The 13351-nt window shown below is 46.5% G+C and overlaps 4 protein-coding genes across 4 annotated transcripts; 2 read left to right on the top strand and 2 right to left on the bottom strand.

The window, feature by feature from the left end:
- Positions 1-25: 25 nt before the first annotated feature.
- Positions 26-2393, bottom strand: EYB26_006014 (uncharacterized protein; the record flags this gene model as incomplete). Its single annotated transcript, XM_054265291.1, has 3 exons — positions 26-1180; positions 1235-2084; positions 2146-2393. 3 exons carry the CDS (start codon positions 2391-2393, stop codon positions 26-28), a joined length of 2253 nt encoding a protein of 750 aa, XP_054121266.1.
- A 464-nt stretch (positions 2394-2857) lies between these two features.
- Positions 2858-3607, bottom strand: EYB26_006013 (uncharacterized protein; the record flags this gene model as incomplete). The annotated part of the gene is made up of 1 exon (XM_054265290.1): positions 2858-3607. The coding sequence occupies one exon, from the start codon at positions 3605-3607 to the stop codon at positions 2858-2860; it is 750 nt and encodes a 249-aa protein (XP_054121265.1).
- Positions 3608-6071: 2464 nt separating this feature from the next.
- On the top strand, positions 6072-8129 carry EYB26_006012 (uncharacterized protein; the record flags this gene model as incomplete). The annotated part of the gene is made up of 5 exons (XM_054265289.1): positions 6072-6165; positions 6306-6813; positions 6868-7169; positions 7218-7595; positions 7657-8129. The coding sequence occupies 5 exons, from the start codon at positions 6072-6074 to the stop codon at positions 8127-8129; spliced, it is 1755 nt and encodes a 584-aa protein (XP_054121264.1).
- Positions 8130-8634: 505 nt separating this feature from the next.
- EYB26_006011 (uncharacterized protein) lies at positions 8635-11421 on the top strand (the record flags this gene model as incomplete). Its single annotated transcript, XM_054265288.1, has 1 exon — positions 8635-11421. One exon carries the CDS (start codon positions 8635-8637, stop codon positions 11419-11421), a length of 2787 nt encoding a protein of 928 aa, XP_054121263.1.
- Positions 11422-13351: the final 1930 nt, after the last annotated feature.

Here is a 13351-nt window from a genome sequence, read left to right as displayed (position 1 = left end):
AACAGTCGTGAAATCATCAACTGTGCTAAAGAGACGTAGACAAATCCCATGATTCTTGCTGGAATAATCCCTGGTAAAAATCAAAGTCAAAGAAAGGCATTTCAAGCGAGCCAGTTGTAGGAACTACTGACACGTCGTTTGGCAAACCAGTAAGGACACTATTTGCAGGAGGTACCTGATGATTGGGGACAACATTTCCTTGAGAAGCCACATTCATCTGAAAAGAGTTCTTGGAGTTATCAAGCTTTTGTATATGGGTGATCGGTTGGTATGAAGAAACACTCGTATGTGTCCTGTTGCTTCCACGTTCTGCGCTCTCTACCAAATCCAGCAAGCCGATGCACCAGTTAAAGCCTATGTAGGGCTTCTCCACGTTACCGAAGTACATATTGGGCTCGTGAATGAGTTGATAAGCGCTACGAGCAGTTCGGAGCAATTGTAAATCTTCTTCTCTGCCCACTACGCCGTTAGTCAGGCAAACAGCAAGAAGATCAGTAAATGCAACGGCTGGATAGTTGCGGAAAATGCGCTCCAACGCTACGAGGTGGCTCACAGTCAATGGCTGTGCGCTTGCGAGCAGATGGATAATTTTCAGGGCGCTACGCGCATGAAACAAGATTTGCTGTTGGCTTTCCTCACTTGAGTCGCATCGATTAATCAGAATCTGCGTTGCGTGATAGGTATATTTCAGTTCAATTTGTAGTGGATCACTTCCCGGTGGTACTTCAAGTGAAGATAGTTGATTGATGACGGTGTGGTGCTGCAAGCCCCATTCATTGACCAGGTTTCGGAGCATTTCAGCCTGACGACTACGATGGGCGTTGCTCGATCGGGAACCACGACAGGAATATAAAGCGATGAATATTTCTTCCCAGATAGCCGTCAGGTGTACCGTCGCCGCGTTCAATCGCTCCGAGTATGTCGCGTCGTCACGGCAGCTTGCAAGCTGTAAATCGGAATCAAATAGGTAAAGATCGCACGGGTGTCCATTAAAGAAAACTCGTTGTTTATCCAACATATACATTGCCCAAAAAAGCTTTTCTGGCTGATTCATCTTTTCCCAGGATGCTGGCGGGGGTCTTCTCGCCAAATTAAGGCCTGTAGAACGGACGAGCTGGCTTGCTACCTGACAGACTTTTTCAAAGGCCATAGATCCGTAGGATTCGCGTGCAACTAATGCCTAGAACATGATTAGATGGCTTTTTATTTAATTCTGTAGATATGAATTACTTGCCAGCGTCATGAGTGCTTGAACATTTCCTTGAGCAGGGCGGGTGAACTCAAAAAGGTTGGCAAGTGCCCTATCGCAATTTCTTCGAAAAGTCGGGATGAGGTCTTCGCCCATTGTGCCCATGTGAGCATCGGTTATTCCATTCCTTCTCGCCGAGTTATTCAAACTGAGAAGGATGATACAATTTAGTATCAGAGGTCTCGCAGCGCTCTGGTCCTTATTAATATCTGCATAGTGTTCGTCGACCATCTCGCGAAGATAGGCTTCTTCAAAGATAGGGATGTACGAATTGACATGCTCGAAAAAATACTCGAGGGCTGGCACCAATAAGGTGCGTGGTGGCGTGCTGAGGGCCCGGCCATCAGACTTGATAGATGGATCATTACAGATCCCATTGAACGGGAAGACTTGCGAATGTTTCTGAAATTCCGGTTGTAGGAAGGGCTTGGTGCGCATCAGTCTTGACAAGTAGTGGTTGCTGTTTGTATCTTGAGAAGGGTCACGGGTAGTTGATGTCAGTGCCCTCAGCAGGTGTCTTTTGACTGAAACGAAGAGGGTGAGTGCTGCTGGATAACCCACAATTCGCTCACCACCTTGGGCGATCTGAATCCGTTCAAAATGCGGCTGCCATTTCTCGGAAGCTTCTTCATATTTATTTTCTGCATTTCTTGGATTCAGGATCATGGCTTGAGCTTTTTTCAACAGACTTCGTGGGCCTGCGGGTCCAGTCAATGAGGAAGCATTTGATGTTGGGGAAGACGATGACAAGCTCTGAGCAATTTGCTCTGGAAGCTTGGCCATAGTCGCTTCAAGCTTATCCATACGAGCTGAAACACTCGAGAACTCGTCATGACTGTAGGAACACACACTTAGCCGGTCCGCCTTGATTATGCATGGGTGGCGTCTTCACTCACAGTCGCTTAGCATAGTTAACACGCCTAAGCATATCAGAGAAGTCGCACGTCACTCCGGCCCTGCGGCAGTTGGAGCATTCAGGCTGCTGACGATCACACTTAACCTTGCGGCTTCTGCACTGATCGCAGGCTCTTGACGATTGCTCTTCCGCGCTATTGTTGGGGCGCTTCCTGCTGTTATGTGGAAGCGACATGCTGGGAGTGGTCACTGGCAAATCAATATGTTTGGCTTCAGGAGTCGAAGACATTTACATTACCATACTATGATCGTGTTGCGCCCTGGCATACCGGTCTGGCAAAACAGTCGTATCTTTGGGTGACATCGATGTCTCCGCAATAATCGCATTCACTGCCCGTGTACGTATGGCGTAGGCATTCGTGGTATGGCAGAACGATTGAATGAGGTTGTTGGTGTTTCGGACTCGGCCTTTCCCAGCCGACACACCTCCTCCTTCCGGATTGGTCATGAGGGGATTCGGCGGCCGAGCGCCGTTTCGCCTTTGGCACCGTTACCGTTTTAGGTTAAAATCGCTAGTTTAGGGCTCGCTACGAATTAAAAGCACTCCCCATTTCTCAAATGCACACTTTTTTTTTTATCATATTTTCTATTTAGCTGAACAAATATTTCGAATTCGACTTGTCTCTCCAAGATCCACCTCCTACTGACGGACTGCCTCCTTCAACCATTAGACACCATGAAAATGCGCGCAGGTTACAACGAAGCTACCAGCGTATCACCCAACTCTTTGATACTAGCCGCGAACTCCGCGTACGACGACGCCTTCCAGTTTGCCGAAGAGCCAGGAACAGCGTGGTCCCCAGCGAAAGCGATGTACAATACATCAGTGGCGTCATGGCCGTTGTTTCCATTCATACTCTGCCCGAAACAGGCCGTACCCACAGCGAGCGAACTTTCTCCAATCAATGGTGGACCATCATCACCATTGGTATCTCCCCAGATGCCATAAATCAGTTTGTTGTTGCAAACAACTGCCACTACACTAAGCGGTTTGATATTGTGGTCTTCGGGATGGAATGTCGGACTGTAACTGCCGTAGTTACCCAAAACGACATATGGGTGGATATCCGCCCTAAGATCTGAAATGCCGTACTTCGGGAGTTGGTCCTTGAAGGCAGTATTTGGCTGTGTATCGCCAGATAAATGACAACGGGAGTCGACGCCGTGTTGATTGCCATCACAGTCAATATCCATGTCGGCAAGTTGGGTGCTGGGACCCTTTAGGTACAAGCCTTTGTTGGTGAAGTACTTTTGGCAGTACCCAAAGTTCTTGGATCCGCCTTCCACGGCATAGAAACCACCTTTGAGTAGGTCGCTGCCTGTGCATGAACCTCCGTTTTTGACTTTGTTGTAGAAAACTTGTACATTCTCGGGGATGCTGTAGGCTAAGGCTGGCGCCGCGAGAGCCGCAACAGCAAGACCGGTGTATATTGAGGTCTTCATTGTGACAAACTTCTTGATTGATGAGTATGTCTGAGTGAAGATGAAGAACAGTATCCGAAATGTGGAAGTGGCAGCGCCTTATATACACCACCTTCCTACGGCAACAGGACGGCAATTGGTAAACAAGAGCGTTCAAATGTTTCACGGTGATCTCCGGGATGTCACCCAAATTTCGTTTTGGATAATTTTGAATAAACTGCATAATCTAGAAGCTCTCGTATTCTAATGAAGCCCGAAGTCTGAGACATGATCTGCGGCTCAGTTGATCAGGGTCTTGAAATGACACCGGAAGACCATATAAGCTATAAAATAAAGTTCTCAACGCATTATTGGATGATCTTGGATCTACAACGTTGCATCAAGATAATCTATTAAGCATTCCACATGCCATTTTAGGCAAGATGACTACCCGCAATTGGCCCCCATTGTACCCATGGTTCGCCAAAAAGATATGGATACTGACACTTTTGATGAATTAAAGATGAACCCCTGGTCATCCGTTCGTGTTCGGGAAGCTATTAATTGGCCCCTACAGTTGGCAAGGATCGGTCAGTTCCTGTTGATCCGATAGCGATCATCGTTATAAAAACAGATTCAGTGCGGCTCCGTCCTTCTCAGAATTAATTCCTATCATCACTGGGATCTCTTGTCTTTGCAGAAAGAATGCAAGTGTCATATTTTCAAATAAAACTAGATATGTACGTGATTGGCACAATTTCACTTTCTTCCGATGTTGGTACAATAACAACTCCTCGTGCTCTCGAGGATATGTCGGTGACCAAATTTGACTTATATCGGGGCAAAAAAAGGGCCCACTTCCTTTCTTTAGCTTCACCTCGGGGTTTGAATAATATTAAAACGTCACATATGTATGTCGGTGTTTATGTCTCTCGTGGTTGGCAAACAAGGATGAAGTTCCCGCGAGTCATCGGCCATATTGAGGCCTCTTAAGAGATTCAGAGATTGGACGAACTCCAAGATTTATATTAATAAAAAGAAGTTATTATCTAGATATCGGAGTCACCGACATCTGACTGTAGTCCTCTCCCAATGTTCCCTTTGATAATAGTCTCTCATGGTTAACAACTGGGGATGGGGTTTCTGCGAGCTATCTTCTATACTGGGACCTCTTAAGAGATTCAGATATTGATGAATCCCAAGGTTTATATGAATAAAAAGAATTTGTCATCTAGATATCGGAGTCGCTGATATTCAACTGCAGTTCTCTCCTAATGTTCCCCTTCGTAATGGCTACTTATGGTTAATAAACAGGAATGAAGTTTCCACGAGTATCTTCCATATTGGGACACCTTAATAGATTCAGAGATTGGATGAGCCCCAAGGTTTATATTAATAAAAAGGATTTATTATTCAGATATCGGAGTCGCCGAGATTCGACTGCAGTTCCCTCCTAATGTTCCATTTCATAATGGTCTCTCATCGTTGACAAACAGGAATGAAATTTCTGCGAGCTATCTTCTATATTGGGACCTCTTAAGAGATTCAGAGATTGGATGAACCCCAAAGGTTACATGAACAAAAAGAATTTGTCATCCAGATCTCGGAGTCGCCGACATCTGGCTGCAGTTCTCTCCCAATGTTCCCTTTCATAACGGCCTACTCGAAGGAATCTGTCATCCCTGAGCTGGCCGGGCCACAACACTATAAGTTCGACGCACATGGATGCAATTTGTATCTGTCAAGCATATTGCATATCAGAGCTACAATGTTTAAAGGCTGAGAGTTGTTTAAACATTAGCTTGGAATAACAATAATGTTAGGTAACTACCTAATGATGCAATCGGATACTTGGTATATCCATGGAGAGATATATATCGTCAAAATACGACCTCATTCACCATCTAGAATATGTAGCATATTGATGCTCTAATATTGTGACTTGAGTCAAGAATTGATATGTAAATAATTCTAAGAAGTAAGATACTTATCCTTTTACCTTATGTACCTTTAAGACCAAGTCAGAAGCGCCTATGATACTACATATATGATCTTGTCACGTCCTACATTGGCAAAGTTCTAGCCCTAATCCTTACTATGAATTCGTTATTAGTAGACAAGGGAGATTTGTGTATATATTCTTATTTTCGAATGATATAAATGGGTATATTTTAAATCATTTAGTGGAATGAGTCGAGTGAGTTTATTTGACTTGGATAAGAATCGCTCATATTGGGATCTTGGACGTACCTATACATGCACGTATGGAAGGTTTCTGTAAAGTTACACAATACGGTATGCATTGCATCCGTAAAACAGTTACGTGCATTGATACCTGATGCCCAGCTGGTCGAGTGGATCACGCACAAGATGGAACCACATCAAGCTGGAACTACAATTTTCTGCAAAACCAGACGCTGTCATCCAATAAACAGTTTCTCCAAAGTAATCCTCACCGTTTCAATAGTGAATATTGAGGCAGATAATCCGGACGAGTGTGCTGAAAATGGCTGCTTCGTCTTCAGATCTGGAAGGCCTTCACGCCTTCATTACCGGTGCTGCGGGGGTTGTTGGAAGCCACACAATTCAAGAATTCTTAGGTGCGTTTCTACTCTGTATTCATATTTGCGCCTCGCATATGCTTTTGTCAAGAGATTAAAAAGATTTATCTATGGAACAATTCGAAAGTTTCTTCCAAGTTTGCTTTACCGAGTGGACTAACAGAAATGAATTCGTATAGATTTGGGCTGCTATGTCACGTCGCATGATTCCAAACCCTATGAGCTGCCACCTCACAAATATACAGACCGCCTCAACTCTTTTTATGGAGAAACAACGGAGCGTGGTTTGAATCGTTCAATGCAGGAGGCTATGAACAAATTTGGCCCAATAAACATTCTAATCCTCAATGCTGGCTCTACCGAGGAATCTCACAAGCACCCACTTTGGAATCTACCATTAGATATGTGGGAAGAAACATGCCAAAAAGACTCTCGTAGGATCTTTGTGACCGTCAAGCAGTTTCTTCGATCAGCGAAGGCTTCTCAGGATGCTCAGAGCGGTAGAGAAATCAAGAACCTCGCTATTGTGGTTGTTGGTAGTAGCGAGCCCGAGGGACATGCCATCCATGACGGGGTACCATATGACCTGATTCAAAGGCTGAGAAAAGAGATAACTCAATTGAACCGCAAGGCTCGGATTAATGCTGTGGTTCCTGGCGGATTCATAGAGACCAGAACGCAGTCTGAGTATGCCTCAAAGATTCTACCAATGTATGTGTCCACATCTAATCTGCGATATAGGAAACATCCCAAGCCTTCACAGGATACCAGCCTTCAGCTGAAGGCCTTGGTACGAGCAACGACTTTCTTAGCTTCGCATAGTGAAGCTGGTCACTTGTCAGGCGAATGCCTCGGTGTTGACAATGTAAACGAAGGCAGACTTGTATGGCGAGGAAATGAGGCAATCAGTTTCAGCAAGAGCCTGACAAGTCAAGCGTTAACCATTCGGTCGGTTCCTCGACCATTATTACCGGCATCTAAAAATAAAATCCGCGTGGCTGTGACAATAGACCTTGATGCTGTGTCTGGATGGTTGGGAACAGGTATGTAGCCTGGAGCATACATAACAGAACTTGAATTGATTGAAACAGGATACTCTACTGAGAATGTTCTGGCCGATTACTCGGCTGGTTTCTTTGCGGCACAAGTCGGGGTACCGCGATTAGTTGAGATGCTTAAACGAACGGGTATAGCCAACAAGGTGACTTGGTTCATTCCTGGTCATTCAGCAGAAAGCTTTCCAGAGGAAGTTCAGCAAGTTGTTGATACTGGTTGCGAGATTGGTCTGCATGGATACGCTCATGAAGGCGCCTACTCGCTTACTGTACAACAGGAGCGCGACATTCTCGAAAGATGTATCGATATCATGACAAAGCTCACTGGGAAACGGCCGGTAGGCTACCGGGCCCCGTTGTACCAAGTCCGAGAGACTACGCTGGATCTTCTGGAGGAGTACGGTTTCGAATATGGTATGTCCTAGTCACTAATTGTATTGAATAGAGGGACAATCAACTCACCTGGGGCAAATAGACTCTTCTTTGACCGATCACGACTGTCAGCCCTTTTTCGCTCCCCATCGTCCACCCCTTCAGCCGATTGACTACCGGAAACCCGCTTCAAGCTGGATGCATCCAATCCCCGATTCGTCCTCAGATACTGATTCAACATCTGGACGTCGCGAACTGGTTGAAATACCATGCAACTATTACATGGAAGACATGACACCTATGCAATTCCTACCACACGTCCACAACTCTCACGGATATGTCGATGTGCGCTCAATTGAGCAGATGTGGAAAGATCGATTCCTATGGATACGAGAGCACGAAACTAACCCGATCTTTACAATCATCATGCACCCAGATACCTCTGGTATGGCTCATGTTATTGGCATGGTCGAAAGAATGGTCCGGTGGCTACAGAGCTGGGGGGATGAGGTGGAGTTTATGCAAGCTGGAGAGATGGCGAGGTGGTGGCTTGCAGAGAATGAAGAGGATTGGTAAAGCGTTAATTGAGAGCGGGAGAGATGAAGAGCGAAATTATGTCTGTATGTATATCAAAGAGAACGTGGGCTATGACTGAAGCCAGGGGAAATTGGAATCACCCTTGATGCCTTTATGCCTTGATGCCTTGGCGCCTTATTGCCTTGCTGCCTTAAAGCTTCTAGACTTATCCTGTATTAGGCCTAGCGCGGCCCCGGGCAGCATAATGAAGTCATTACGGCTCGTTGCGGCGAAGTCCACGTGATGTGACGTAGACGACTCGAGAAGGCGGTGGAAGATGCGCGAACGAACGGGCAGCAACGCTATTTATTGCAGTCCATCATGGCATGATGGCCTAACAACGTCTATAATAACTTCCTTCTTGACGCCTGGTTGCTGCGAATTTTCTTTCTTCAATATTCTCAGACACATATAATAATAATAAGTGCAGAGGTACACAATCAACCTCATATCTTCGCCTTGACTGGTTTAGGCGCAACATACACATACACACAACATATACACCATGAGCAACACACAATTTACAGATCGGGCTAACAAGGCCCTGCTCGATGCAAATGCTCTCGCCGAACAATATGCACACAGTCAAATCCTCCCGCTACATCTTGCTGTGTCGCTTTTGAATCCTCCAGCTGGTGGTCTGGACGATGAGGGGCAACCTGCTGGGGTTGCCGGGGATTCAAGCACAGTACCACTTTTCAAACAGGTTGTTGAGCGAGCGCATGGAGACCCTCAGCTATTAGAACGGTCCTTGATGAAACTGCTTGTTCGTCAACCAAGCCAAGACCCTCCACCAGAACGAGTTGCCGTTTCTCCCGCCCTCGCAAAAGTCATCCGAACAGCGACGGAGCTGTCCAAGACTCAAAAGGATAGTTTCGTCGCTATTGACCATCTGATCGTTTCCGTCGTCCAAGATAGTCAGGTTCAGAAAGCTCTTGCCGACGCCAACATACCGAATGTGAAGCTTATCGACAACGCTGTATCGCAGATTCGTGGTACTAAACGGGTAGACTCCAAGACTGCTGATGCTGAGGAAGAACATGAGAATCTGAAGAAATTTACAATCGACATGACAGCTCTCGCTCGGGAAGGAAAGATCGACCCTGTGATTGGACGAGAGGAAGAAATCAGACGAGTGATTCGCATTCTCTCTCGACGAACCAAGAATAACCCTGTCCTCATCGGTGAGCCTGGTGTTGGTAAGACCACCGTTGTTGAAGGACTTGCTCGCCGAATTGTTAACGCCGATGTGCCTGCAAATCTCTCCCACTGCAAGCTCTTATCTCTTGATGTCGGTTCTTTGGTTGCTGGTAGCAAGTACCGCGGTGAATTCGAAGAGCGTATGAAAGGTGTGCTCAAAGAGATCGAAGACTCTCGCGAAACTATTGTCCTCTTCGTGGACGAGATTCATCTGTTGATGGGTGCTGGATCAAGCGGCGAAGGCGGTATGGATGCGGCCAATTTGCTCAAACCCATGTTGGCTCGTGGTCAACTTCACTGTATCGGTGCCACCACCCTTGGAGAATATCGCAAATACATCGAAAAGGACCAAGCTTTTGAACGACGATTCCAACAAGTTTTGGTCAAGGAGCCATCAGTCCCGGAGACCATCTCAATTCTCCGTGGTCTCAAGGAGCGATATGAGGTCCACCACGGTGTCAACATTCTCGATGGAGCTATTGTATCAGCCGCAACACTCGCAGCTCGGTACCTCACAGCTCGTCGACTCCCAGATTCTGCTGTTGACTTGATCGACGAAGCCGCCGCCGCAGTTCGTGTCACACGTGAATCCGAACCCGAAGCCCTCGACAACTTGGAGCGGCGACTACGTCAGCTACAGATTGAAATTCATGCCTTGGAGCGTGAAAAGGATGCTGCTTCGAAGTCTCGTCTTGAACTCGCCAAACAGGAAGCCGCGAATGTCTCCGAGGAATTACGACCTCTTCGTGAGAAGTACGAACAGGAAAAAAAGCGAAGCAAAGATATTCAAGACGCAAAGATGAAGCTTGACTCTTTGAAAGTCAAGCGAGACGAGTCCATCCGTTCCGGAGACACTGCCACAGCCGCCGATATTGAATATTACGCTATCCCAGAAACTCAGGCTCTGATTCAGCGACTTGAAGCTGAACGAGCCAAGGCTGATGCCGAGGACCGTGCTCGCTCTGGAAATGAAGGAGAAACCGCCCTCATGCCCGATGCTGTTGGTCCAGATCAAATCAACGAGATTGTTGCTCGCTGGACCGGTATTCCTGTTACTCGACTCAAGACCACCGAGAAGGACAAACTGTTGCACATGGAAAAGCATTTGGCCAAGATCGTTGTTGGTCAGAAGGAAGCTGTCCAATCAGTCTCCAATGCAATTCGTCTGCAGCGTTCTGGTCTCGCCAACCCCAACCAGCCTCCAAGCTTCCTCTTCTGTGGTCCTTCTGGTACCGGTAAGACACTTTTGACCAAGGCGCTTGCGGAATTCCTCTTCGACGACCCCAAGGCTATGATCCGGTTCGATATGTCCGAATACCAGGAGCGTCACTCTCTCAGCCGAATGATTGGTGCTCCTCCTGGCTACGTTGGTCACGATGCTGGCGGTCAACTTACTGAGAATCTTCGCCGTCGACCATTTTCGATTCTCTTGTTCGACGAAGTCGAGAAAGCCGCCAAGGAAGTCTTGACAGTCTTACTCCAGCTTATGGATGACGGACGTATCACAGACGGACAAGGTCGCATTGTTGATGCTAAGAACTGTATCGTTGTCATGACTTCCAACCTTGGCGCAGAGTACCTATCTCGCCCAACAACCAAAGATGGCCGCATCGAGCCATCTACTCGCGAATTGGTCATGGGTGCGCTACGCGACTACTTCCTACCCGAGTTCCTCAACCGTATCTCCAGCATCGTTATCTTCAACCGCCTCACTAAACGTGAGATTCGCTCTATTGTCGACATCCGTCTTAACGAAATCCAACGCCGTCTGGAACAAAACGGCAAAGACATTAAGATCGATTGCAGCGAAGAAGTCAAAGACTATCTCGGCGATGCCGGATACTCACCTGCCTACGGTGCTCGCCCATTGTCTCGCCTCATTGAGCGCGAGGTTCTCAACCGTCTCGCTGTCTTGATCTTGCGCGGCAGCATCAAAGATGGCGAAACCGCCCAGGTGGTCATGAAGGATGGTCGTATAGATGTCCTTCCGAACCATGCCGGTAGCGACATTGACGATGCGGATATGATGGACTCGGATGATGCATTGGCTGAAATTGAAGAGAATAGTGGTGACATGGATCTTTACGAATAGACGATTTCTTTCGAGCTTTCACGATGATTGCGACGAAAACAAAATAAAATATTTTACACGAGTTGCATGACCAGGCGTTTGATATTATGGATTTACAATTGCAGGGCTTTTTGTTTTCTTTTTCAATCATGTACGTACATATAGTGCTAATATAAAGATTTCAATAAGAAAGATATTTGCAGATAATCATCGACTCAAATCATATTTTCCACCTTGTAGCATACAGCGCTTTTGGAGAACGTTGTAGTTACGTTACGTAAGAAGATGATCAAGGGTGCAGATGGTCATGTGCTCACCAGAACCCTAGGAACATCTTGTACTTATGGCATTCTTTTGCTTGCAGGGCATCCTAGATTTAGACCTTATAACTTGCTGAATAGTTCTCTCTACCTAGTAATACCAATATGAATGAAGTGTCCAACAACTTACCTTGACAAGTCATTCGAATCCGGATTGATGTGGCACATCACTGCCACAAACACACGACGCTTTGAGTATCTCATATTCTGGCCTTTCAGACTCCGTCGACTGCAGTGTCTTCTTTGTTTAATGATTAGTAGCTGTCGTGGAAAGTAAACTGGTGTCTTGCATAGGTGGCTGACGATTTGATTTGAGTTCAAGCCGTGTGGGTACCGTACAGCCCGGGGGGTCTATTCAGGCTGCGATAGATTGATGATCGCTTTCTTGACTCGCTGGCAATTGCCTTGAATAGTTGATCGTGTCGCTTTGATTTTTTCGCTGGGAGGTTATCGGGATTCCGATACCTAAAGATAGCGCCTACTGGGGAGCGCAAGACGTTCCGGGTTCGTGATAATGACATTTCCAAAGGTGATTATGATAAATTCTATATTTTTGGTCAGCAAGGTCTATGTACTTTTCTTTCCGATCTCCAGAATGTTAGGATCAGTCAGTGTAGCAGATGCTGAACCCTCGAAGAGTAATATGATACTCTCAATACCATCACTTGCAAGATGTGCGAGATAAGCTACTGCTACCGAAGCAACAGGTCTTGCAATGATGTGGAATCGATCTGACGTTATCGTTTGTACAATGAACTTCTTTGTACAATAGTAAGACTGAGCGGGAGCGACCTGGAGCCAGGAGGGTTCTTCTAGCCACGTCGATTGGGGTGTGTAACAACAGAGTGTATCGCTTCTGCAGATACTAGAGACATTAGACATTAATTAGCCTTGTAAACTGGGAGATTGAGGTGATGTTGTAATCGGATGAAGACGACGAGATAGGAGCTGCTTCTGTCCTCACCCAGCGATAACGGGCGCTGCTCAGCGCTAACTCTTGAAGATGTTTCTCTTGGGATGTTTTTTTCTTCTCGTGACATGTCAACTCTAGCGAGAGGGATATACGTATAGAAGAACAGTATTCTCATTAGCGTCCCGACATCGTCGGCATCGCCAACATGGTGAAGACCAGAAATGCAAGCAAATAGAGATGAAGGCCGTCACGATTTATGACCGGAGGACGAAGGCTTATGTCGAAATTGACAGTCACGATGGCGCAATCGCAGCCTCAGCCACCATCTCACCTAGCTCCTTCCCTCGATAGTCCCTAGGTAGGCAGGCGCCTTCCTTTCTTTTCAGCCCATGGAAGTCATGTGAACTCAGAGAGTCATAGGGTAATGGGGCCTTCTACTCGACATCAACGTCGAAATATGAAATCATCTCTGCTTACACCTATATCGCGAATCTGTTTCTCACTTGATCGTGTGTACAGTTTCCTTTTGTGTACAGAGCTGCCTAGGTACCAGGGGTCTATCAAAGAGTCACTCTCTATCAACCCAACGATTGCTATGCATAAGGCTTGACGAGCACGATCCATGTTATAGAGTACGGACCTGCCGTCCGTAGAAAATCAGCCGCGCCATCTCAATGAATCATGAATCGAGCATGCCACTATGATCGGGTTACTCAAA

The sequence above is a fragment of the Talaromyces marneffei genome, chromosome 4, assembly GCF_009556855.1.
Source record: "Talaromyces marneffei chromosome 4, complete sequence".
Taxonomy (NCBI): Eukaryota; Fungi; Ascomycota; class Eurotiomycetes; order Eurotiales; family Trichocomaceae; genus Talaromyces; species Talaromyces marneffei.
Note: the sequence above shows the minus strand (reverse complement) of the source record. Positions and strands in the feature narration are given on the sequence as shown.